We start from the raw sequence: 27,407 nt of genomic DNA, 5'->3' as shown, positions 1-27,407 counted from the left end.
CACACCATACACAAAGACTGGGCATGCTGTCTCCCATAAATAAGGCTTTATTTACACTGGTATACATGTACAGGATGGCTCCAATGCCTGAGGCTCAGTCTGTGACCGCCCCGGCCAGCTCCTCCAGTACCTTCATCTCGCGAGCTTTTTGCTCCGTGAAGTCAGAGCTCAGCTGCCATATTTTCACCACACCGCTGCCGTCTCCGGCAGCCAGGAGCTGGGTCTGTGCTCGGTTGAACGCCAGGCAGTGAACTGCTTGCTCATCAGATGTTTGCTTTATGCTGAGTGATGGCTTCTGGGAGCTTTTTCCAAAATCAAAGAGCAGAACTTCACCTTTTGGCAGAATAAATGAAAGTTAGACTGTGGACTGAGTTCAGTTATCTTAGATTAGGGCTGCAAGATTCATTGCCAGCCAAAAACTGCAGTATAGCAATGTTACAATAAATCAAGGGGAGTACGCGGTGAAACCTGCAAGTTACCACGACACACAAGTCATGAAAAAAAATGTATGGTTACATTATGACCCGCCAAAGCCCATGTTGGCATGTTCTCTCACTATGGGGCATTGCAATATTCTGATAATTGGGCACGTGATAAAGCTTACAGCACATATACAATGAACTGAACCTGTAGAAATTGGCCAACTAATCTAATACTGCTCCAGCAGCAGCGTACAACCTTCTTAGACATGAATAGTTCCTCTGGTCTTACCTTCTCCAGAAGCTGCTGCAAAAACCAGTGGACGCACTGGAGACCACTGAATGCTAAAGAGGTATTTCTGGGAGAGCTGCAAAGAAGTCAGCGGTTTCTCCTGAAGCATGGAGTACAGGTGAGCGTGTCCATCTGTCCCTGCACTCAGGAAGATATTCCTACAAGGACAACCAAAGAATGACAGTGGTAAAATAACGGCTGCCATTAATAGAAGAGATTGAGGCTACGTGGGGGCTCACACTGTGTATAGGAAGACCGGGGCGTGTGCTGTACATAAGAGGCTAAGTGGGGGCTCACACTGTATAGGAAGACCGGGGCGTGTACTGTACATAAGAGGCTATGTGGGGGCTCACACTGTATAGGAAGACCGGGGCGTGTGCTGTACATAAGAGGCTATGTGGGGGCTCACACTGTATAGGAAGACCGGGGCGTGTGCTGTACATAAGAGGCTATGTGGGGGCTCACACTGTATAGGAAGACCGGGGCGTGTGCTGTACATAAGAGGCTAAGTGGGGCTCACACTGTGTATAGGAAGACCGGGGCGTGTGCTGTACATAAGAGGCTAAGTGGGGCTCACACTGTGTATAGGAAGACCGGGGCGCGTGCTGTACATAAGAGGCTACGTGGGGGCTCACACTGTGTATAGGAAGACTGGGGCGCGTGCTGTACATAAGAGGCTACGTGGGGCTCACACTGTGTATAGGAAGACTGGGGCGCGTGCTGTACATAAGAGGCTACGTGGGGGCTCACACTGTGTATAGTAAGACTGGGGCGTGTGCTGTACATAAGAGGCTACGTGGGGGCTCACACTGTATATAGTAAGACCGGGGCGTGTGCTGTACATAAGGGGCTACGTGGGGGCTCACACTGTGTATAGGAAGACCGGGGCGCGTGCTGTACATAAGAGGCTACGTGGGGGCTCACACTGTGTATAGGAAGACTGGGGCGCGTGCTGTACATAAGGGGCTACGTGGGGGCTCACACTGTGTATAGGAAGACCGGGGTGCGTGCTGTACATAAGAGGCTAAGTGGGGCTCACACTGTGTATAGGAAGACCGGGGCGTGTGCTGTACATAAGAGGCTAAGTGGGGCTCACACTGTATATAGGAAGACTGGGGCGCGTGCTGTACATAAGAGGCTACGTGGGGGCTCACACTGTATATAGTAAGACCGGGGCGTGTGCTGTACATAAGGGGCTACGTGGGGGCTCACACTGTGTATAGGAAGACCGGGGCGCGTGCTGTACATAAGAGGCTACGTGGGGGCTCACACTGTGTATAGGAAGACCGGGGCGTGTGCTGTACATAAGAGGCTACGTGGGGGATCACACTGTATAGGAAGACTGGGGCGCGTGCTGTACATAAGAGGCTACGTGGGGGCTCACACTGTGTATAGGAAGACTGGGGCGCGTGCTGTACATAAGAGGCTACGTGGGGGCTCACACTGTATAGGAAGACCGGGGCGTGTGCTGTACATAAGAGGCTATGTGGGGGCTCGCACTGTGTATAGGAAGACTGGGGCGCGTGCTGTACATAAGAGGCTACGTGGGGGCTCACACTGTATAGGAAGACCGGGGCGTGTGCTGTACATAAGAGGCTATGTGGGGGCTCACACTGTATATAGTAAGACCGGGGCGTGTACTGTACATAAGAGGCTACGTGGGGGCTCACACTGTGTATAGGAAGACCGGGGCGCGTGCTGTACATAAGAGGCTACGTGGGGGCTCACACTGTGTATAGGAAGACCGGGGCGTGTGCTGTACATAAGAGGCTATGTGGGGGCTCACACTGTATAGGAAGACCGGGGCGTGTACTGTACATAAGAGGCTACGTGGGGGCTCACACTGTGTATAGGAAGACCGGGGCATGAGCTGTACATAAGAGGCTAAGTGGGGCTCACACTGTGTATAGGAAGACTGGGGCGCGTGCTGTACATAAGAGGCTACGTGGGGGCTCACACTGTATAGGAAGACTGGGGCGCGTGCTGTACATAAGAGGCTAAGGGGCTCACACTGTATAGGAAGACTGGGGCGCGTGCTGTACATAAGAGGCTAAGGGGCTCACACTGTATAGGAAGACTGGGGCGCGTGCTGTACATAAGAGGCTAAGGGGCTCACACTGTATTAGAAGACTGGGGCGCGTGCTGTACATAAGAGGCTACGTGGGGGATCACACTGTATAGGAAGACTGGGGCGCGTGCTGTACATAAGAGGCTACGTGGGGGATCACACTGTATAGGAAGACTGGGGCGCGTGCTGTACATAAGAGGCTACGTGGGGGCTCACACTGTATAGGAAGACTGGGGCGTGTGCTGTACATAAGAGGCTACGTGGGGGATCACTGTATGTAGGAAGACTGGGGCGTGTGCTGTACATAAGAGGCTACGTGGGGGATCACTGTATGTAGGAAGACTGGGGCGCGTGCTGTACATAAGAGGCTACGTGGGGGCTCACACTGTATGTAGGAAGTCTGGGGCGAGTGCTGTACATAAGAGGCTGTGGGGCTGACACTGTATATAGGGGAATGTCAGCATACTAAATTCTCAATACTAAGTGATATAATTATTTTACCCTTGGCTTAGCACTCTGCAACAGTCACTGTCTCTCAAGTGGCCCCTCAGGAAAGTTAATTGCCCACCCCTTCTCTAGAAATGGGATGGACCCTGTAGAGGAGAGGTGCTCATATCATAGACCTATTGTGTAGTTTATAACAGAGGTTCCCACTCTGAACTGAAAGTAAAAGAGACAGAGACCCCCCAGCTAGAAAAAAATCCCTGAAGGCCCCATATAGAAAGAACCGGAAGTGAGCAGCAGAGGAATCCATTAGTAGGAAACAAGTGGAATACTTGGAAGAACTTGGACTGACTGTAGAAAAAGACTAGTTCATGAGAGGAAGCATTGTTCACCCTCCACATTTGGGAACACATTGTCCCAGGAGCAGGGGGTTTGTGTGTTGTGGATTCGGCACTAGATGATATTGGGGCCTGTGTCACCGGCGCTGGCACTCGTTCCTTGGTACCTGCCTCCTAGTGGCAGCAGCTGAAACCTACAATCTTCTGGCCCCACGGTGTGGCCTATTGCAGCAGACACACAGGGCCTAATTTACAGAGATGATTATTTATCAATTATTGATCTTCTGCAATGTTTCTTACCTGTGGAAAGGGGAGCAGTCCACACAATAGACAGGTCCTCCGTGGGGTGAGAAGGTAAACTGGGCCGGGGCCCTCAGTGGAACAGAGGAAGGCATGTTGGTTAGGGCCACTGTCTGGACGGCCATGGAACACTTGATCAAGTAGCCACCTTCTACTCCAACAACAAAGACACTCGGATCGAAATGTGAAGGGGAAAGGCACGTCGCCCCCGCTACGGTGTCACCACGGCCGTGCTGCAAGGGTAAAAGGACGCATTAGAGATACATCTAATGTAAGAAAAGCCAAGACTTACATAACTGTACATTGAGATACATATAGGTATGCTGCCATCTGCCCCAGCATTACTGGGCAATGATAAAGCCCTGCGACCCATAAAGGGATCTGGGGGTGCAATCATCCCCCGTGTGAGGATCCTGGTAGTTCCGTCTTGGCTTTTATACTGTATGTTCTGCCTGATGCCTGTGAAGATCCACAGTTATAGCGCTGTCTTTACGGATACAGCACTGGGGCTCCGGAATGATACTGGGAAAAGGCGATTTGTCTCCCTACAACCTTGGTGGATCAGGTTCATAAAAATGATAAGACAATGGAGGGGAATGAAGGAAGGTAATCGGAGGGGTGAGAGAGCGACAGCCCATTAGGGGAAGAAGAAAGCAATGGAGCCAGTATAAACCAGCAAAGGCAGATGGAGGGTGAAGTCCCCCACCATTGTGTGCGGACCGCCTGCCTTAGGGAAGTTTGGTGAAAGCCAAGGATGCAGTCACAACACTGAATGGAAAAGTTACAATCTAAAAATGGGGTTTACATGGTACTGTACAACGTATGGAAAACTGCTACGAATCCGCAACGTGTGCATATAGCCTTAAGGGGACATGTACATCCGCATCCATTATATCCACTGAAGAGAGACACTGCCCTTATTCCATGGAGATGATCACTGACCTCAGGGACTCATTTCAGAAGTGACAGACCCGAGCACATTTGTTGAGAAGCTTAAGGTACAAACTGAACTAATACAAGTGCTTTTCACAAAATTAGAATATCTTGAAAAAGTGAAACTCATATATTATATAGAGCAGGGGTGGGGAACCTGCAGCCCGCGGGAACTTTTCATGCGGCTCACGGGCAGGTCCCCTGAGTCCGCAATACTCGGGCGGCAGCCGTATCCTGTCAGCTGTCGGCCCTTTAACCCCCAAGTGCACGCAGCGCTCCTTACAGAACGCTTCCTGCCCTGCACATGAATGATGACGTCATTGGGGTGGGCGGGGTTACCGCCCAATACTCTCCCGTCCTCCTGTCCCGGAAGAGGAGCTGCTGCCAGAGTCCAGAGCGATCTATGTGCCTGCAGCTCTGTGCCTGTCTGCAGGTGATTTCTGGGCCAGATGATTTGTGCCCTTCAGCTATGTGCCCTAAAATAATCTCTGTGCCCCCATACTATATGCCCCCGTGATCTCTGTGCCTCCCAGCTATATGCCCCTATGTGATCTCTGTGGCCCCAGCTTTGTGCCCTCCCCCCTGTGATCTCTGTGCCTCCTCCCCACGCTATATGCCTCCCTGTGATCCCTGTGCCCCCCAGCTATGTGCCCCCTGTGGTTTCTGTGCCCACCAGCTATGTGGCCCCTGTGATCTCTGCCCCCCAGCTATATGCCCCTCCCTGTGATCTCTGTGCCCCCCAGCTATATGCACCCCTGTGACCTGAGACTCCCAACTTTCTGTCCGCCTGTGATCCATGTGCCCCCCTGTGATCCATGTGCCCCCCTATGTACCCCCTGTGATATTTGTGCCCCCATGTGATCTCTGTGCCCCCTGTAATCTCTGTCCCCTCCAGCTATGTACCCCTTTGTGATCTGTGCCCTCCAGCTATGTGCCCTTCTGTGATTTCTGTGCCCCCCCCCGTGATCTTCGTGCCACCCCAGGTGATCTTTGTGCCCCCCAGCGATCTTTTTGCTTCCCCCCTGTGATCTCTGTGCCCCCCCCACGTGATCTGTGTCCCCCAGTGATGTATGTGCCTCCCCAGCGATGCCTGTCCCCCCCAGTGATGTATAGCCCCCCTCCCCAAGTGCTGTATGTGCCACAAGTGATACCCCCCCCAGCTGTGATGTATATAGCCCCCAGTGATGTATGTGACCCCACCAGTGATGTATATTCCCCCAGGGACATATATACCCCCAGTGCTGTCTGTGCTTCCTAGTGATGTATATAGCCCCTCAGTGATGTCTATTCCCCCCAGCCTCCCCAGTGATGAATATGTCCCAGCATCTCCTGTGATGTGTATGCCCCCTAGCCCCTCCTGTAATTTATATGATCCCAGAGTCTCCTGTGATGCATATACAGCAGTGTCAATATTTCCTGTTATGTATGTACAGCAGTCCCAGCATCTCCTATGTGATGTACATTCAGTAGTCCCAGCATCTCCTGTGATGTATATACTGCAGTCCCTGTGTCTCCTATGTGATGTATATACAGCAGTCCCTGCGTTTCCCATGTGATGTATTTCCAGCAGTCCCAGCATGTCCTGTGTAATGTATATACAGCTGTCTCCAAATCCTCTATGTGAGATAGATACAGCAGTCTCAGCGTCTCCTATGTGGTGTATACACAGCAGTCACAGTGTCTCCTATGTGATGCTTATACAGCAGTCCCATCGTCTCCTATGTGATGCTTATACAGCAGTCCCATCGTCTCCTATGTGATGTATATACAGCTGTCTCAGCGTCTCCTATGGTGATGTATATGATTTACAAAACTTATTATGACAAAACGTTGACTGCTCTCCTGGCCGACACAAACCTGCAAAAGCAAATGTGAGAAGCAACATGATCAGTATCACCTAACATCACAGCTGCAACCAAAGAACCGTAATATTAAGGGTGAGTTACCGTAATTAATTGTTTGACTAAATATACCGTGGTAATTTTCAAGATGATCATTTTTGTGTGGCCCCCGAATGATGGTAGAAATTTCCAAATGGTCCCCGGCTGGAAAAAGGTTCCCCACCCCTGATATAGAGTCATTACAGACAGAGTGATCTATTTCAAGTGTTTATTTCTGTTAATGTTGATGATTATGGCTTACAGCCAATGAAAACCCAAAAGTCATTATCTCAGTAAATTAGAATACGTTCTAACACCAGCTTGAAAAAATATTTTAAAATCCGAAATGTTGGCCTACTGAAATGTATGTTCAGTAAATGCACTCAATACTTGGTCGGGGCTCCTTCTGCATCAATTACTGCATCAATGCGGCGTGGCATGGAGGCGATCAGCCTGTGGCACTGCTGAGGTGTTATGGAAGCCCAGGTTGCTTTGATAGCAGCCTTCAGCTCGTCTGCATTGTTGGGTCTGGTGTCTCATTTTCCTCTTGACAATACTCCATAGATGTTTTATGGGGTTAAGGTCAGGCGAGTTTGCTGGCCAATGAAGCACAGTGATACTGTTGTTTGTAAACCAGGTATTGGTACTTTTGGCAGTGTGGACAGGTGACAAGTCCTGCTGGAGAATGACATTTCCTTCTCCAAACAGCCTGTCGGCAGAGGGAAGCATCAAGTGCTGTAAAATTTCCTGGTAGGCGGCTGCGCTGACTTTGGTCTTGATAAAACACAGTGGATCTACACCAGCAGAAACCATCACTGATTATGGAAAACTTCACAGCTTGGATTGTGGCCTCTCCACTCTTCCTCCAGACTCTGGGACCTTGATTTCCAAATGAAATGCAAAACTTACTTTCATCTGAAAACACCTTGGATCACTGACAACAGTCCAGTTCTTTTTCTCCTTGGCCCAGGTAAGACGCTTCTGGCGTTGTCTATTGGTCATCAGTGGCTTGACACAAGGAATGTGACACTTGTAGCCCATGTCCTGGATACGTCTGTGTGTGGTGGCTCTTGAAGCAATGACTCCAGCAGCAGTCCAGTCCTTGTGAATCTCCCCCAAATTTTTGAATGGCCTTTTCTTAACAATTCTGTCAAGGCTGCAGTTATCCCGGTTGCTTGTGCACCTTTTTCTAAGACACTTGTTCCTTCCACTCAACTTTCCATTAATATGCTTGGATACAGCACTCTGTGAACAGTCAGCTTCTTTAGTAATGACCTTTTGTGACTTACCCTCCTTGTGGAGTGTGTCAGTTACTGCCTTCCGGACATCTGTCCATATAGCAGTCTTCCCCATGATTGTGGAGCTACTGAAACAGACTAAGGGACCTTTTTAGTCGCTTAGGAAGCCTTTGCGGGTGTTTTTGTTAATGATTCTAATTTATTGAGATAATGACTTTTGGGTTTTCATTGGCTGTATGCCAATCATCTACATTAACAGAAATAAACATGTGAAATAGATCACTATGTCTGTAATGACTCTATATAATATATGAGTTTCACTTTTTGTATTAAAGAACTGAAATAAATTAACTTTTTGATGATATTCTAATTTTGTGAGAAGCAGCTGTAGATCTGCCCCTCTTGGATTCCATGAAAATGTTTGAACAAAAACCCTCAAAACTTTTGATCTGGTGGCGGGGAACAATCCCTCCCTCATGTCGTATAGAGTGTAAAATTACTGACAGATGAGATTTACAAGAGGGAGACGGGAAAAATCGGATTGAGAAAAAAAAAAAAGAGCGGAGGTAAAGTTGGAAAATATGATGTGGCCTGAAAAGACAACCTATCAGACCAAAGAACTAACGATGTGAGAAAGCCAGACATTTTTGAGAACCCCCACCCGAGGAGAATCAAGAGGGCACTGTCATATAGACCAAAGTGGAGGCATGGGAATGAGAGGACCAGGAAAGTGGGGTATGAAGGAAGGGGTTTGCTCTTTGTCTAGTGCTGAATCGAGGGTTTGCAAATGGTGGTAGTCTTTGTGAGACGAGAGATGGGGGGATGCACTCTTGGGGACACACACCACTCCACCCATAGAAAGGTGCAGTAATGCAGCCTCTTTCTGCTCACAATAACAGTGTAGGAATGTCAGTGGCACCATCTAGGAGGGTAACCTGTATAACACAATGACTCCACCTATGGAGGGGCATTTGTGGAATGATCACTGCCTGCAATGATGAGGAAAAGAAGCAGAGTGCGGCCTATCATGGAAACTGTGGACAGCTGCAGTAATGCACTACTCCTGGGGGGCACAGGAAGGCCACGTAAGATTTAGGGTGTGCAGCTGCCTATGCCACGAGTTGTTTCTGTCCCCCAAGGAGAAGAGCATCAAGAGAGGTTTTAGCATTGTAATCTCCTGGGGAAGACAATCTGTGAGTACCCGGCTTTACACAATGGAGTATAAAAGATTTCGACACGTACATCTGAGTAATATTTCATCACTTTATAAGATAGGAATAACCCATTAGCAGAAGACACCTGCAATACCCAGCAAGGACACGCCCGCGAGACTTGTACACTACCTTGCTTATCCGGGAGTTGCTGGGCATTTGCTGAGCGACCAGAGCGAACCCATTGTGTAGCACGAGCTGTCCGTCCTTTTCCATCTGCCACACAAGGATCTTCCCATCAGAAGAAACACTCAGGACCTGCAGCCGCTGAGGTTGTGGGACCTCCGGGAGCCATCGAACCTGTCAGACCACAGTGAATGGTAGCGAAGGAAGAAACTGAACAGAGTCTACAGAAAATATTTGTAGTTGGGCGACAACCCCTGCAGGATAAATGACGGACTTATGTGTCTCACCATACAGTACACATAAAGATGCCATATTAACGTCCATCATTACCTGGTAGACGGCGTCCATATGGCTATCTGTTGAGAGCCCAGTTCTTCCAATGAGCGGATCATCTGCCCGACTTGTGTCCCACACGAGAACTTCTCCGTTAAAGAGACCACCTTGACAAGAGGGAGAGATAAGGTTAACATAGGAAAACTAATGCAGCAGAGATAGATTTGTCTTGGCCACCATAAAAGAATCACTCAAAATTACAAATTCAGCTCCATTACATCTGTAGGTTTCAATGCAGTTTTTAATCTCCCAGTTGAGAAGCAATCATGGCTGGCAGCTGTAGGGGCAGCACGCTACAATGTACACCCAATTGTGGTACATATGCACCTACCAGCTATAAGGGACGGCCTGGAGGGATGAAACGCCAGACACATGACTGAACTGGGTACATCTAGGACAACATCGGGGTGACTGGGGTTAAAGCCTTGTCGGTCCAGATTCCACGTGCACACGTAGGACTTCTCGGTGCTCCAGTCTCCATCTCCTAACCTGAAGACGGCAAAGAGGAAATCGAGAAAAAAAATGTGAGAAGACTAAATTTCTCCAAGGAAAAGGAATGGTTTGTTTTGCTAGAGAAAAAATCTGCAGCATTTTCTCCTTTCATCTGATCATAAATCTAAGTTTAATTCCAAATTTAATTAGATTAGAAATGGACATAGATCCATGTTAAGCTGTGGAGATGGAGTTGATGGGGAGTCCCAGCTTTCAGGACTGATCATGATCAGCATGGAGCAGCTTGCAATGTATTGATACACATGTAAGCAGCAGAAGCACAATGGGTGCAACCTAAAACAGGATTTTTGGTTGCTTAAAGTAAAATCTGTTCCTTGGAGCCTCCATTGGGGGACACAGGAACCATGGGTGTATGCTGCTGCCACTAGGAGGCTGACACTATGCAAATAAAAAAGTTATCTCCTCCTCTGCAGTGTACACCCCACCGACTGGCATTATACTCTTCAGTTAGTGAGAAAGCAGTAGGAGATAATGAACAAGGTTGAAAAACCATAACCACAAACTTGAGAACTGTAAACGTGAGAACAGTCATATAACATATAACAACAGAAACATTGGGAGGGAGCTGTGTCCCCCAATGGAGGCTCCAAGAAACAGATTTTACGGTAAGCAACCAAATATCCTGTTTTCTTTATCGCCTCTCATTGGGGAATAAATAATAAATAATAATAATAATTGGGGGACACAGGAACCATGGGACGTCCCAAAGCAGTCCCTAGGGCGGGAAAACAGACTTCCATCAGGTCAGAGGACTCACCACTGCCGCCTGCAAGATCCTTCTGCCTAGGCTGGCGTCCGCCGAAGCGTAGGTATGGACCTTGTAAAATTTGGCGAACGTGTGGATGGAAGACCAAGTTGCCGCTTTGCAAAGCTGTAGGGCGGAAGCCCTGTGGCGCACCGCCCAGGAGGCGCCGACTGCCCGGGTAGAGTGAGCCTTTATTCCAGGAGGGGGCACTCTGTTCTTGACCTGGTAAGCCTCCAAGATTGGAGATCTGATCCAGCGAGCAATAGTCGCCTTAGAAGCCGGCTGGCCTCTGCGCGAGCCATCAGGAATGACGAAAAAGGAATCCGTCTTCCGGAAAGTGGAGGTTCTATCCAGATAGACCTTCACTACCCTGACGAGGTCCAGCTTGTTCAACGATCGCTCCAGAGGATGAGTCGGAGCTGGACAAAAAGAAGAAAGAACGATGTCCTCGTTGAGGTGGAAAGTGGAAACCACCTTAGGAAGAAAAGAAGGCGGAGGCCTGAGGACCACCTTGTCCTGGTGGATGACCAGGAACGGAGGACGGCAAGACAGGGCCGCCAGCTCGGAAACGCGGCGGATAGAAGTGATGGCCACAAGAAAAGCCACCTTCCAAGATAGAACTGACAGGGGAACCTCCCTGAGAGGCTCAAAGGGAGAAACCCTCAGAACGTCCAGTACCAGGTTTAAATCCCATGCATCCACAGGGGCCCTGTACGGCGGGACAGCGTGGGCTACTCACTGAAGGAAGGTCTTAACCTGTGGCCGAGAAGCTAAAGTCTTCTGAAAGAGGATGGAAAGCGCAGAGACCTGGCCCTTCAGGGAGCTAAGAGCCAGGCCCGAATCCAGTCCTGCCTTAAGGAAGGCCAAAAGAGAAGGCAGGGAATAGGTCATAGATGGAACACGGTTGGACTCGCACCAACGGAAGTAAGCCTTCCAGGTCCGGTAGTAGATCCTGGAAGACGAGGGCTTCCGAGCCTGAATCATGGTGTGAATCACCCGGTCCGAAAGGCCGGACGCTCTTAGAACCGCGGTCTCAACAGCCACGCCGTTAAACTGAGGGACCGAGAATTCGGGTGGCAGATCGGACCCTGAGACAGCAGATCGGGCCTGTCTGGAAGGCGCCAGGGAGCGTCCGCGAGAAGGTTGACGAGCTCTGCGAACCAAGCTCTCCTGGGCCAATCCGGGGCGATCAGGATGACCGGCACCCCTTCCGCCTTGATCTTCTTCAACAGTTTGGGAAGTAATGGAAGGGGAGGGAACAGGTAGGGCAGCACGAACTGTGACCAAGGGATGGCTAGAGCGTCGACGCCCACTGCGAGAGGATCGCGAGACCTGGAGACGAACTGCGGAACCTTCCTGTTGATTCGAGACGCCGTGAGATCCACGTCCAGAGTCCCCCATCGAACACAATTCTGATGGAAGACCTCCGGATGCAAGGACCATTCCCCTGCCGCGAGGCCCTCGCGGCTGAGGAAGTCGGCGGCCCAGTTGTCCACGCCGGGGATATGCACCGCGGATATCACCGGAACTGTTGCCTCTGCCCAAAGGAGGATCTTGGATACCTCGGCAAGGGCCAAGGAGCTCCGGGTCCCCCCCTGATGGTTGACATAAGCCACGGCCGTGGCATTGTCCGTCTGGATCCGGACTGGCAGGCCCCTGAGAATCCTTTCCCAGTGGCGGAGGGACAGAAAGATGGCCCGAATTTCGAGGATATTGATTGGCAGAGATGACTCCTGCGACGACCAACGGCCCTGGACCGTCAGGTGGCGAAAAACCGCACCCCAGCCGAGCAGGCTGGCGTCCGTCGTCACCACCTGCCAGTGAACTGGAAGGAAGGACCTGCCCTGGGAGACGAGGGGTGACGCCAGCCACCAGTTGAGAGACCGTTTGACACGAGAAGAGAGGCGGATCGGTCGATCCAGGGAGAAGACGGACCTGTCCCATTGAGACAGAATGGCTTGCTGGAGGGGTCGCGAGTGAAATTGGGCTAAGGGAATCGCTTCCAATGTTGCTACCATCCTTCCCAGAACCCTCATGGCCGATCGGAGGGAGGGAGGCCGAGGACCGTGGAGTAGGCGTATGTCCCGACAAAGAGTGGATCTCTTGTCTTTGGGAAGGAAGACTTTGGTCTGACGAGTGTCGAAGAGCATGCCCAGGAAGATGATGCGCTGAGAAGGAATAAGGCAGGACTTCTTCCGGTTGACCAGCCACCCAAAACGGACTAAGGTGTCGAGAACAATGGACAGGCTTTCGTGAGCCTGAGAAAAAGACGGAGCCTTGATGAGGATGTCGTCGAGGTATGGAAATAGGACCAGGCCTCTGACTCTCAAGATAGCCATCAGAGCCGCCATGATCTTCGTGAACACCCTTGGAGCGGTTGCGAGGCCGAACGGCAGGGCGACGAACTGAAAATGTTCCCGGAGCACTGCAAAGCGCAGGAAACGGTGATGACCGGGAATTATCGGGACATGGAGGTAGGCGTCCTGGATATCTATTGAGCACAGAAATTCCTGGGCCTCCATGGAAGCAATTACTGAACGAAGGGATTCCATCCTGAAGTGTCTCAGACGAACTCTCCTGTTCAGCAATTTGAGGTCCAGAATGGGGCGAACCTTGCAGTCTTTTTTCGGTACCACAAAAAGGTTCGAGTAGAAACCCGTGAACCGTTCTTTTTCTGGGACAGGAACGATTACTCCGGCTTTAAGGAGAGAAGCGATGGCTGCGAAGAAGCCCAGAACTAGAGCGGGATCTCTTGGAGGACGGGATTCGAAGAAACGATCCCGGGGTCGTGAAACGAACTCTATCTTGTATCCCGAGGATACAACTTCCCTGACCCATGCGTCCTCTACTGCGGAAAGCCAGATGTCCATGAAAAAGAGAAGACGGCCGACCAACCTGGGAGTTGAGCTGGAGTCTTGCCGAGAGTCATGCAGAGGTGGATCTTCCAGTCCTGGGCCTGGAGGATCTGCCCTGGGAGTAGCGAGGACGCCAGGACGGAGTGGGCCTAAAGGACACCGCCTTCTTCTCTTGACGTGCCTGTGGCCTCTGTTGCTGCTGGGAAAAGGAGCTTGACGCAGCGAAGCGGCGAAAGGGCCGAAACTGCCGTCTAGGAGGAGGGCGACGAGGCTTAGCCTGGGGGAGAAGAGAACTTGTACCCCCGGTGGCGTCCTTAATGATTTGGTCCAGCTGGGAACCAAATAGACGAGAGCCCTGGAAGGGCAGACTGGTAAGGGACTTCTTGGAAGATAAGTCCGCCTGCCAGGCCTTGAGCCAAACGGTCCGGCGGATGGCAACAGCATTGCTAGAAGCCTGAGCAGCACAAGACGCGGCATCCAGGGAGGCGGAGACCAGATATTCACCCGCGTGGGAAATTTGGTTGGCAAGCTCCGCTAGTTGCGCAGGAGGCGCCCCGTCCAGGATACCTTGACGGAGATCTTTGGCCCATTTGGAAATGGATTTAGAAACCCACGTAGAAGCAAAAGCTGGGCATAGCGCTGCAGCAAAGGCTGACTTCGCGAAGGATTCTACAACTCTATCGTTAGAGTCCTTCAGAGATGCTCCGCCGGACAGAGGAAGCACCGTGTTGGTGGACAGCCTGGAAACAGGGGGATCCACCGAGGGAGAGACCGTCCAATTGGCGGTAAGCTCTGGAGGAAAAGGATATAACACGCCCAGGCATTTTCCCCTCTGAAAACGTCTGGTCGGGTTCTGTCTCTCTCTGGACAAGATTTCCACGAATTCAGGATGAGGAGCAAAAAACTTGGAGGGTGGTTTGGCCTGTCTAAACGAAACCGCCTGATCTGCGGGTTCCGTAGAGGGATCCTTGATGCCACAGGTTTGGTTTATTGCCCCAATGAGATTCTGGACAATATCTCTCATGGTGGCGATTTGGTTAGAATCCAGCTCCGAAATATCCTCCGAGGGCGCATCAGAGAAAGCCTAGCCTGACTCAGGGGAGGAGGATCGGGGGGACACCGACCGCAGGGGAGGGCCGTGTGGCGAGATGGAGCGAGAAGAGGACTCAGAACGACGTTCCTGTCTGGACCTTTTGTGGCTTATCAAGGAGGGCTCGGGCGGCGGTTCCTGCGACCCGCTGGCAACTGCAGGGGTCTGCAGGGGTAACCGATCCAGTACGGACACCAGGGTTTGAGACACCCGTGTTAAATCGGCCACCGATTGAGACAGAGAGGAGGCCCAGCCTGGGATGGGGGTATCACTCTCGGGCGGATCAGCCGGGGGATCCTGGGCGGTGGGAACAATCGAGTTGCTGCAGGCCTGACAGAGCGGAGAGGACTGACCTGAGGGAAGTTTGCTGTTACAGGACGAACAAGCAAAGTATTTGACTAAGACAGAAGACTTAGAGGAAGAAGTAGGAGGGCGAGAGCGGCCCCCTTTAGAGTTAGACATTTTGAGAGGTCCCTGAAGAAAATGCCAGCAGGTTAGGGGACAGTGGAGACATAGGGGGGTGTCAGTCTGCAGTGCAGCTACTCACGGACCCGGTCCTGGAAGATGGCAAAGTACTTGACTGGAGAAAAACCCCGCCGCAGATCGTGCTGTGCCCACAGAAGAGATGCGGTAAACGATCCCGGGGTGGCAGATGCGGGGCGCGCTGCGTGAGCTCCTGCTGCTGTGAAGCGGTGACCAGACGAGTTTCCCTGGAGGAAAGGGGGCGGAGCCAGACACGGAGGCGCCGGTGGGCAGGGCACATATGTCGGGCGGGAAAAAACCCGCCCGCAGAGGCAGAAGTGGGGGAGAGAGAAAACCGGAAGTAGGCCCCGGCCGAAGCCGGGGCCTAAATTAGGAGCCGGCGGCCGGGGAAAAGAGCCGCGGCGCCGGAAAAGTGCGCTGCAAGGGCCGGAAGTAGGCCCCGGCAGAAGCCGGGGCCTAAATTAGGAGCCGGCGGCCGAGGAGAGGAGCCGCGGCGCCGGAAAGGTGCGGCGCCGGAAAGGTGCGCCGCAAGGGAAAACGGGCGGCGCAGTAGCCTACAGGCTGTGCCGCTGAAAAGGCGCCACAGTGAGCACCAGCCAGAGCAGCTCGCCGCAGGAGGATCGGCGCGACAGCCTGCAGGGTTGCCGTGCTGTGAGGACCACCGGGGATAGAGGAAGAAAGCCGATGAAGCATGGGGGGAAGAAATGTGCGTGCCTACGGAGGTCACCGCGCGATAATCAATCCCGGCCACGCCGCTGCATGGATGCAGGCAATGACCAGGTATAAGAGGGTCACCCAGAGATCTGGGATGGGATAGGGGAAATACTCACCTAAAACATCCCACGCCGAAACTAACCTGAAAAGAAGGTATGAGACGTCCATTGGAGCTGATGGACGTCCTCGTCTCCGCAACCGACAGGCTCTGGTGGGCGAGTGGGTGGGGGACGGAGCCAGGACCGGACTTCTAAGCACGCTTGTGTGCTAGGATCTTGGTCCTGGTGAGGGAACTATGAGTATACGGGGTGGCAGTACACGCCGTACTCATAGTCCGCCTTGTGGGACTACAGGTGTGACTGTTCACCCTGTATCCCTTCCGGAAAACCTGAAAAGAAACGACGCACATTGAGGTAGATAAGGGTCTAATGAAAGACCCGTGTCCACCTCCTACTGACACTAAGCTAAACTGAAGAGTATAATGCCAGCCGGTGGGGTGTACACTGCAGAGGAGGAGCTAACTTTTTTATTTGCATAGTGTCAGCCTCCTAGTGGCAGCAGCATACACCCATGGTTCCTGTGTCCCCCAATGAGAGGCGATAAAGAAAAGAAGATTCCCATGGTCTGCAACACTTGCTATCCTAAACAGCAGCTGTAAAAGCTCAGATATCAGTACCTCACCTGCCGTAGGAACAAGCAATCACAGATCCCGTGGCGTTCCAGGTAACACTGGTGACTTGAAAATTCTCAGCCACCGCATCAGGATACTGTAGACTATGCAAGCAGGACACCTGTATATAGAAACGGGGAACGCACAAATGAAGAGATGTCACTTCCAGGCTGCAGAAATTCTTCATCCTTCCCAGGCCCTATACAGATATTCTTCTCAATTACGGCGTACATACTTATGCACGCTCGTCTCGGCTGAGTGTGCATGTGTTCTGAATGGGAACAGGGCAGAAAGCCGCAGCCAGACACCTCTAGTGGTCACCTATTTCCGCTGAGGACAACAGCCCAAAACTTCAAATGGCTGTTAGGTTCAGACAACATTAATCAACTGTGTATGGGCAGCCAATCCGTGTGTGCATGTGTACGGGGGGGCATCGGGGGTGATAGCTGTCAGTACACGTTATCTAATGCCTCATTCATATGATTCATGTTGTCCAAACCTCAGTCATTACATGAGCTGATCTGGCTCCATACACTATATACACTGCTCCAAAAAATAAAGGGAACACTTAAACAACAGAATATAACTCCAAGTAAATCAAACTTCTGTGAAATCAAACTGTCCACTTAGGAAGCAACACTGATCAACAATCAATTTCACATGCTGTTGTGCAAATGGAATAGACACCAGATGGAAATTATTGGCAATTATCAAGACACACTCAATAAAGGAGTGGTTCTGCAGGTGGGGACCACAGACCACATCTCAGTACCAATGCTTTCTGGCTGATGTTTTGGTCACTTTTGAATGTTGGTTGTGCTTTCACAATCATGGCAGCATGAGACGGACTCTACAACCCACACAAGTGGCAGGTAGTGCAGCTCATCCAGGATGGCACATCAATGCGAGCTGTGGCAAGAAGGATTGCTGTGTCTGTCAGTGTAGTGTCCAGAGGCTGGAGGCACTACCAGGAGACAGGCCAGTACACCAGGAGATGTGGAGAGGACCGTAGGAGGGCAACAACCCAGCAGCAGGACCGCTACCTCAGCCTTTGTGCAAGGAGGAACAGGAGGAGCACTGCCAGAGCCCTGCAAAATGACCTCCAGCAGGCAACAAATGTGCATGTGTCTGCACAAACTGTTAGAAACCGACTCCATGAGGATGGTCTGAGTGCCCGACGTCCACAGATGGGGGTTGTGCTCACAGCCTAACACCGTGCAGGACGCTTGGCATTTGCCACAGAACACCAGGATAGGCAAATTCGCCACTGGCGCCCTGTGCTCTTCACAGATGAAAGCAGGTTCACACTGAGCACATGTGACAGACGTGATAGAGTCTGGAGACGCCGTGGAGAGCGATCTGCTGCCTGCAACATCCTTCAGCATGACCGGTTTGGCAGTCTGTCAGACTGTCCAGGAGTTGGCAGATGCTTTAGTCCAGGTCTGGGAGGAGATCCCTCAGGAGACCATCCGCCGCCTCATCAGGAGCATGCCCAGGCATTGTAGGGAGGTCATACAGGCACGTGGAGGCCACACACACTACTGAGCATAATTTCCTTGTCTTGAGGCATTTCCACTGAAGTTGTATCAGCCTGTAATTTGATTTTCTACTTTGATTTTTAGTATCATTCCAACTTCAGACCTCCATGGGATATTCCTTTTGATTTACATTGATCATTTTTATGTTTTGTTCTACTCAACGCATTCCATTATGTAATGAATAAAGATTTGCAACTGGAATATTTCATTCAGTGATATGTAGGATGTGGGATTTTAGTGTTCCCTTTACTTTTTGAGCAGTGTATATCTGGCTACCGCTGATGCCGTAAGTGGCAGATCAGTGCGGGTGCTGGGTGTCGGACTCCCACCAATGTGATATTATCCTGTGGATAAGTCATCGATACCCTAGTACAGGAAGACCCTTTTAATTACCTGTGGGTTCTGTTCCTCCCATGTCACTTCAAAGCCATCAAAAGCATGACTTTTCCAGTTCTTCTTCAGCTCTCGGATCATGTTGCCTTCCACGCGTTTCAGAAACTTTCCTACATCAGGGTAATCCAGGAGAGGTCCAAGGTCGATATCTAGAACTCGCTGGTCCTGCTTCCACTCGGTCTGTGTGCCAGCCTCACTAGCTTCACGCACCTGCACAGAGGACTCCTTACTGGCAATAGGACGTGTCTGGCAGCTTCTCTAAAGAGAGACACACACATATCAGCAATACATAAGGAAACAGAACTACAGATGGCTTGGAAATTAGGTATAGCACCAACATATTGTGCAGCGCTGTACACAGAATGTATCAGTTACTGTCTGCAGTGTCTAATTTGCACATGAAGACCAAATCTAAGTATGTGGCAGACAGAGAGATATGCGAACCCGAGAACCCACAGTAAACCCACTTAAAAGGAATGTCTCGTCAGAAATTGACCTAATGTTTAAAGCAGCTTTTTGTGTTACATATATATATTTTGTTTTGATTTTGGCATTTCTTTTTTTAATTCACTTTATTAAAAAACAAAATTATTAATCTTGGAACTTTAACACTGACAACTGGGGCTCAAATTTCCCATTCCTTCAGGAAAAGTTTGCAGCAGACTCCTTATTAGCAGAGGCAGGATTACAATGACTGATAACACTTCTATTCACAATAGGTGATGTTACAGCTCACTTCCTCCTGTACAATGACTGATAACACCTCTATATACAGTAGATAACACAGGATCCACCATTCACAATAGGTGATGTCACAGCTCACTTCCTCCTGTACAATGACTGATAACACCTCTATATACAGTAGATAACACAGGATCCACCATTCACAATAGGTGATGTCACAGCTCACCTCCTCCTGTACAATGACTGATAACACCTCTATATAAAGTAGATAACACAGTGTGGTAAAATATGTGTATATATATGTATATATGTATATATATATATATATATATATAATGTGTGTAGTGGCATATGTCTAGGGTTATATGTGTGCCTAGTGATAATGTAACATCTGTCCTGAAGGCAAGTCGCACCTAGGTGTTAATAGGTACTTCCTTGGAACTAGTAGAAATTGTGTCTCCATATCTCACCAGGAGGTCTAGCTTGAGCCAAGAAGAAAAGGAACATTTGGCACCTTCTAGGTGTTGGAGGGGAGATGCTAATTGCGTCCGGAGGGCATCTATTCCTGAGAACCTTTTCACACGTATCTCAAGAGAAAATAATGTATTCATTGGGGGCGCGGCCGTGGCCCAATCAAACAGGCAGCAGTTATGATATTGACCTGAAGGGCCAGTCCAGAAACCTGACCTCCAGACCAAAGTTATAAATTTAGGCTGCAGACAGAGAATTGTGTTCACATGTGAGGGCAGCCTGAGAAGCTGATGTGTTCCACCAACTCCATTCACCCCCCCTCAGGGAGCAGAAGCAACTACCAGTTAGATAATTTCTGTAAGTTTCTCCTGTTTATTTTATACTGTTTTGCATAAGTTGTATGTCTTTTTATTATCATATTTTTATACCTTTTTCTTATTGTAAGCATTGAACCTTTTGTTATTAAAGTATAAAACTTTAACAAGTTGAACCTTGAATGTTCTAAACGAATCCATAGCCTAAGGTGTGTGGGCCTTATGAGTGATAGACATATTTTTATTAGTATTATTATTATTTTCCGGGACTCATCGCCCGTGTATTCGATGAGTGGTGGCAGCGTGTATGAGTGGGTGTGTGGCCTGGGTTGGTGTGTGATTTATGCTCCCATTACAGCATAGGACAGAGGTTGAATGCTGGACTGAGAGAGGGGAGATAGATTAACCCTTGCAGGCACAACCCCAAGTCACGTGTGAGAGCAGGCACGTGACGAATAAGTGACACCACGGAGTAGGGATCCGTGACACACAGGATCCACCATTCACAATAGGTGATGTCACAGCTCACCTCCCCCCCCTGTACAATGACTGATAACACCTCTATATACATGAGAACATATACACAATAAGACGTATATAGAACAAAATATAAATTTTATTGCACAGAAAAAAGACAATACACCAAGATAAAAATAGCCACTAGTGTCTGAAAAAAATCAGACTAGATCTGAGTGGCACCACATTGGGTAGGGGGCAAAAATACAAAATTACAAAAACAAATAAATGGCAGAAGGTAACAATGTTGTACTAGGTAAAAATAGGTAAAAACACCCATATATCCAAAGAAGACAGTCAGAAATAATACATTTAACAAAAAACATTTTTCACCATAGCTACATCTGTATTTTAGAAAAAGGTCACAGTATAAAGAGACTAATGATGACAAGACCACCACATACTGCCAATAAATATCAAGGATACTACATAATAATAACAAAGATGCATTACCAATACCTAGATAACGGTGCCACTTTCCCCTACGCGCGTTTCGGCGGCGTGCCTTCGTCAGCGGGAGTCAATAGGTGATGTCACAGCTCACTTCCTCCTGTACAATGACTGATAACACCTCTATATACAGTAGATAACACAGGATCCACCATTCACAATAGGTGATGTCACAGCTCACCTCCTCCTCCCCCTGTACAATGACTGATAGCACCTCTATATACAGTAGATAACATAGGATTCACCATTCACAATAGGTGATGTCACAGCTCACCTCCTCCTCCTCCTGTACAATGACTGATAACACCTCTATATACAGTAGATAACACAGGATCTACCAATCACAATAGGTGATGTCACAGCTCACCTCCTCCTCCTGTACAATGACTGATAACACCTCTATATACAGTAGATAACACAGGATTCACCATTCACAATAGGTGATGTCACAGCTCACCTCCTCCTCTTCCTGTACAATGACTGATAACACCTCTATATCCAGTAGGTAACACAGGATCTACCAATCAAAGTAGGTGATATCACAGCTCACTTCCTCCTCCTGTATAATGACAGATAACACCTCTATATACATATACTATATATACACACATACCAATATGGGGGAGGGTTACGGCTGTCACTATTAGGTGTCACCCGGCTGACATTGTTACGGGGGTCTTCTGACGGTCACTGTAGCCGGTACAGGTACGGGGGGCCTCTCCTGTCGTTTTTACAAGTCACTGTAGCTGGTATCGTTATGGGGGGTTTCTTTTATGTATCACTATGGCTGTTATGGGGGGGCTATGACTGTCACTGTGACTGTTATGGGGGATCTCTGACTGTCACTATTATGTGTCACTATGGCTGTTATTGGGGACTATCACTATGGCTGTTACCGGGGGGTGTCTGAAGCTGTCACTATTATGTGTCACTATGGCTGTTATGGGGGGATCTCTGATTGTCACGGTTATGTGTCACTATGGCAGTCTCTGACTGTCACTATGGCTCCTATGGGGGGTCTCTGATTGTCACTGTTATGTGTCATTATGGGAGGGGTCTCTGACTGTCACTATGGCTGTTATGGGGGGTCTCTGACTGTCACTATGGCTGTTATGGGGGGTCTCTGACTGTCACTATTGTGTGTCACTATGGCTGTTACAGGGGGGTCTCTGTCACTATGGCTGTTATGGGGGTCTCACACTTATGTGTAACTATGGCTGTTGTGGGGGGGGGTCTCTGACTGTCACTATGGCTGCTATGGGGGGTCTCTGACTGTCACTATGGCTGTTATGGGGGTCTCTGACTCACTATGGCTGTTATGGGGGTCTCTGACTGTCACTATGGCTGAAATGTGGGTGCTCTGACTGTCACTATGGCTGTTATGGGGGGTCTCTGATTGTCACTATTGTGTGTCACTATGGCTGTTACGGGGGGGTCTCTGTCACTATGGCTGCTACGGGGGTCTTTGACTGTCACTGTTAAGTGTAACTATGGCTGTTGTGGGGGGTCTCTGACTGTCACTGTTATGTGTCATTATGATTGTTGTGGGGGGTCTCTGACTGTCACTATGGCTGTTATGGGGGTCTCTGACTGTCACTATGGCTGTTATGGGGGGGTCTCTGATTGTCACTATTATGTGTCATTATGGGAGGGGGCTCTGACTGTCACTGTTATGTGTCATTATGACTTATGGGGGATCTCTGACTGTCACTATGGCTGTTATGGGGGGGGGTCTCTGATTGTCACTATGGCTGTTATGGGGGGTCTCTGATTGTCACTATTATGTGTCATTATGGGAGGGGTCTCTGACTGTCACTGTTATGTGTCATTATGACTGTTATGGGGGGTCTCTGACTGTCACTATGGCTGTTATGTGGGGTCTCTGATTGTCACTATTATGTGTCATTATGGGAGGGGTCTCTGACCGTCACTGTTATGTGTCACTATGGCTGTTATGGGGGGTCTCTGACTGTCACTATGGCTGTTATGGGGGTCTCTGACTGTCACTATTGTGTGTCACTATGGCTGTTACGGGGTCTTTGACTGTCAGTTATGTGTAACTATGGATGTTATGGGTGGTCTCTGACTGTGGCTTTTATGGGGGGCTCTGACTGTCACTGTTATGTGTCATTATGACTGTTATGGGGGGTCTCTGACTGCCACTATGGCTGTTATGGGGGGTCTCTGACTGTCACTATGGCTGTTATGGGGGGGTCTCTGACTGTCACTATGGCTGTTATGGGGGACTCTGTCACTATTATGTGTCATTATGGGAGGGGTCTCTGACTGTCACTGTTATGTGTCATTATGACTGTTATTGGGGATCTCTGACTGTCACTATGGCTGTTATGGGGGGGGTCTCTGACTGTCGCTATTATGTGTCATTATGGGAGGGGTATCTGACTGTCACTGTTATGTGTCACTATGGTTGTTATGGGGGTCTCTGACTGTCACTAAGGCTGTTATGGGGGGTCTCTGATTGTCACTATTATGTGTCATTATGACTTATGGGGGGATCTCTGACTGACACTATGGCTGTTATGGGGGGGTCTCTGTCACTATGGCTGTTATGTGGGGGTCTCTGATTGTCACTATGGCTGTTATGGGAGGGGTCTCTGACTGTCACTGTTATGTGTCATTATGACTTATAGGGGGATCTCTGACTGACACTATGGCTGTTATGGGGGGGTCTCTGTCACTATGGCTGTTATGTGGGGGTCTCTGATTGTCACTATGGCTGTTATGGGAGGGGTCTCTGACTGTCACTGTTATGTGTCATTATGACTTATGAGGGGGTCTCTGACTGTCACTACGGCTGTTATGGGTGGTCTCTGACTGTGGCTGTTATGGGGGGCTGTGACTGTCACTGTTATGAGTCATTATGACTGCTATGGGGGGGTCTCTGTCACTATGGCTGCTATGGGGGATCTCTGACTGTCACTATGGATGTTATGGGGGGGTCTCTGTCACTATTATGTGTCATTATGGGGGGGTCTCTGACTGACACTGTTATGTGTCTTTATGACTGTTATGGGGGGTCTCTGACTGTCACTATGGCTGTTATGGGGGTCTCTGACTGTCACTATGGCTGTTATGGGGGGGTCTCTGATTGTCACTATTATGTGTCATTATGGGAGGGGTCTCTGACTGTCACTGTTATGTGTCATTATGACTGTTATGGGGGGTCTCTGACTGTCACTATGGCTATTATGGGGTCTCTGTCACTATGGCTGTTATGTGGGGTCTCGGATTGTCACTATTATGTGTCATTATGGGAGGGGTCTCTGACTGTCACTGTTATGTGTCACTATGGCTGTTATGGGGGGTCTCTGACTGTCACTATGGCTGTTATGGGGGTCTCTGACTGTCACTGGCTGCTATGGGGGGTCTCTGACTGTCACTATGGATGTTATGGGGGGGTCTCTGTCACTATTATGTGTCATTATGGGAGGGGTCTCTGACTGTCACGGTTATGTGTCACTATGGCTGTTATGGGGGGTCTCTGACTGTCACTATGGCTGTTATGGGGGGTCTCTGACTGTCACTATGGCTGCTATGGGGGGTCTCTGACTGTCACTATGGATGTTATGGGGGGGGGTCTCTGTCACTATTATGTGTCATTATGGGGGGGTATCTGACTGACACTGTTATGTGTCATTATGACTGTTATGGGGGGTCTCTGACTGTCACTATGGCTGTTATGGGGGGTCTCTGATTGTCACTATTATGTGTCATTATGGGAGGGGCCTCTGACTGTCACTGTTATGTGTCACTATGGCTGTTACGGGGTCTCTGACTGTCAGTTATGTGTAACTATGGCTGTTATGGGCGGTCTCTGACTGTGGCTTTTATGGGGGGCTCTGACTGTCACTGTTAAGTGTCATTATGACTGTTATGGGGGGTCTCTGACTGTCACTATGGCTGTTATGGGGGTCTCTGATTGTCACTATTATGTGTCATTATGGGAGGGGTCTCTGACTGTCACTGTTATGTGTCATTATGACTTATGGGGGATCTCTGACTGTCACTATGGCTGTTATGGGGGGTCTCTGATTGTCACTATTATGTGACATTATGGGAGGGGTCTCTGACTGTCACTATGGCTGTTATGGGGGTCTCTGATTGTCACTATTATGTGTCATTATGGGAGGGGTCTCTGACTGTCACTGTTATGTGTCATTATGACTTATGGGGGATCTCTGACTGTCACTATGGCTGTTATGGGGGTCTCTGACTGTCACTAAGGCTGTTATGGGGGGTCTCTGATTGTCACTATTATGTGTCATTATGACTGTTGTGGGGGATCTCTGTCACTATGGCTGATATGGGGGGGTCTCTGACTGTCACTATGACTGTTATGGGGGGTCTCTGACTGTCACTGTTATGTGTCATTATGACTGTTATGGGGGATTTCTGACTGTCACTATGGCTGTTATGGGGGTCTCTGACTGTCACTAAGGCTGTTATGGGGGGTCTCTGTCACTATTATGTGTCATTATGACTGTTGTGGGGGATCTCTGACTGTCACTATTATGTGTCATTATGGGAGGGGTCTCTGACTGTCACTGTTATGTGTCATTATGACTGTTATGGGGGTCTCTGACTCACTAACGCTGTTATGGGGGGTCTCTGATTGTCACTATTGTGTGTCATTATGGGAGGGGTCTCTGACTGTCACTGTTATGTGTCATTATGACTTATGGGGGATCTCTGACTGTCACTATGGCTGTTATGGGGGGTCTCTGACTGTCACTATGGCTGTTATGGGGGATCTCTGATTGTCACTATTATGTGTCATTATGGGAGGGGTCTATGACTGTCACGTGTCACTATGGCTGTTATGGGGGTCTCTGACTGTCACTAAGGCTGTTATGGGGGGTCTCTGATTGTCACTATTATGTGTCATTATGACTGTTGTGGGGGATCTCTGACTGTCACTGGTTGTTATGGGGGGTCTCTGACTGTCACTATGGCTGTTATGGGGGTCTCTGTCACTATGGCTGTTATGGGGGTCTCTGTCACTATGGCTGTTATGGGGGATCTCGGACTGTCACTATGGATGCTATGGGGGGTCTCTGATTGTCACTATTATGTGTCATTATGGGAGGGGTCTCTGACTGTCACTGTTATGTGTCATAATGACTGTTATGGGGGGTCTCTGACTGTCACTATGCCTGTTATGGGGTTCTCTGACTGTCACTATGGCTGTTATGGGGGGTCTCTGATTGTCACTATTATGTGTCATTATGGGAGGGGTCTCTGACTGTCACTGTTATGTGTCACTATGGCTGTTATGGGGGGTCTCTGACTGTCACTATGGCTGTTATGGGGGGTCTCTGACTGTCACTATGGCTGCTATGGGGGGTCTCTGACTGTCACTATGGCTGCTATGGGGGCTGCTCTGATGGGGTCTCCCCCTATGGCCCCGTCCTGGTGACAGGAATAACTCACGGAGTCACATCTCGCCCCCTGCGATTTCCTCCATACAGATTCCGCCGACACCACATCTGTGACTTCATCTACGAAGCTCATGGCCCGAGCGCGTCGCCGGCGGTCACCGATGGCCCGGGTTACCTCGGCAACCATAAGCTGGTATTAGCGGCGCAGCTAATGACGTCACCGGCGCGACATCTTGCTGCGCCTAACGCCTCCACACCAGGTTATTGCAAATTTTATTCATCATCTGAAAACTGAAGAATTATGAAATACAGAGGAAACCAATACAGGTGCAGGACAAGCGATATGTGTAGAACTACGCGTTTTAAGTATGCCATTGAAGAAAGTCACCTCCAGTGAAACACCGGTTGCCATCTTTAAAAAGGGCAGACTCATAAGAACCGAGTTGTCGTATCGAGATGGACATGTTGAGTGTTCAAACACCGTAGCTCTTAAATACACCGACAAGTTCATGAAAGAAAAAATAGCTTTGAATGATATTATTGGGCGCTCGGCTGAGAACTGTGTGCCAGTAACAAATATGGCGCTTGATAGATTTTGCCATGTGACACAGAACTAGGGCATGATGGGTAATTTCAAGCCACAGGGGTCCATTTAGTACTACAACCTCCATTATGGTTTCTATCACGAGGTTCAGTTTCCATTCTGTAGTACTACAAGTTCCTGTAAATGCATTGTCTAGTAATAATACATGTAATAAAAACAATAAAATCCAACCACAGCCTCAGATTTTTAAGTCAATAATTCCACACAAAATCTAGCCTTAATATGCGTTGCCATGGTGATCTCATTCAAAACTGCATATAGTAACCTTAATCAGATCTGTGCAATTATTTCCAAAGGATTCAACTGTATTGGATATTTTGCACTTATGAAATCTCAGCCGCATGACGTACATATATGATCTCACAGACAGACATCACATGAGATAC

The 27,407-nt window shown here is 49.3% G+C and overlaps 1 protein-coding gene across 2 annotated transcripts; it reads right to left on the bottom strand.

Moving 5' to 3' along the window:
* Nucleotides 1-24: 24 nt before the first annotated feature.
* DYNC2I2 (dynein 2 intermediate chain 2) lies at nucleotides 25-26,753 on the bottom strand. Of its 2 annotated transcripts, XM_077284378.1 has the most exons (10): nucleotides 26,470-26,647; nucleotides 21,476-21,577; nucleotides 18,584-18,841; nucleotides 16,664-16,773; nucleotides 9,914-10,071; nucleotides 9,580-9,689; nucleotides 9,256-9,423; nucleotides 3,862-4,094; nucleotides 712-869; nucleotides 25-333 (listed from the first exon to the last, which is right to left on the bottom strand). In XM_077284378.1, the coding sequence occupies exons 3-10, from the start codon at nucleotides 18,662-18,664 to the stop codon at nucleotides 95-97; spliced, it is 1,257 nt and encodes a 418-aa protein (XP_077140493.1). In that variant the 5' UTR covers nucleotides 18,665-18,841; nucleotides 21,476-21,577; nucleotides 26,470-26,647; the 3' UTR covers nucleotides 25-94. The 2 variants fall into 2 exon arrangements, with proteins under 2 accessions (XP_077140493.1, XP_077140492.1); XM_077284377.1 differs by lacking the exon at nucleotides 21,476-21,577 and having other exon boundaries at nucleotides 26,470-26,753.
* Nucleotides 26,754-27,407: the final 654 nt, after the last annotated feature.

Source organism: Ranitomeya variabilis, chromosome 2 (genome assembly GCF_051348905.1).
Source record: "Ranitomeya variabilis isolate aRanVar5 chromosome 2, aRanVar5.hap1, whole genome shotgun sequence".
Classification (NCBI taxonomy): domain Eukaryota; kingdom Metazoa; phylum Chordata; class Amphibia; order Anura; family Dendrobatidae; genus Ranitomeya; species Ranitomeya variabilis.
This window is presented reverse-complemented; position numbering and strand designations above follow the sequence as displayed.

Bases quoted from the DNA above. Each gene is read 5' to 3' on its own strand.
- DYNC2I2 (XM_077284377.1), bottom strand. From the start codon at position 26,604: ATGGTTGCCGAGGTAACCCGGGCCATCGGTGACCGCCGGCGACGCGCT. The intron at 9,424-9,579 runs GTAATGATGGAC...GTGGTCTGACAG, and splicing joins ATATGGACGCCGTCTACCAG to GTTCGATGGCTCCCGGAGGT. The intron at 870-3,861 runs GTAAGAAACATT...TTGTCCTTGTAG, and splicing joins GACTGCTCCCCTTTCCACAG to GAATATCTTCCTGAGTGCAG.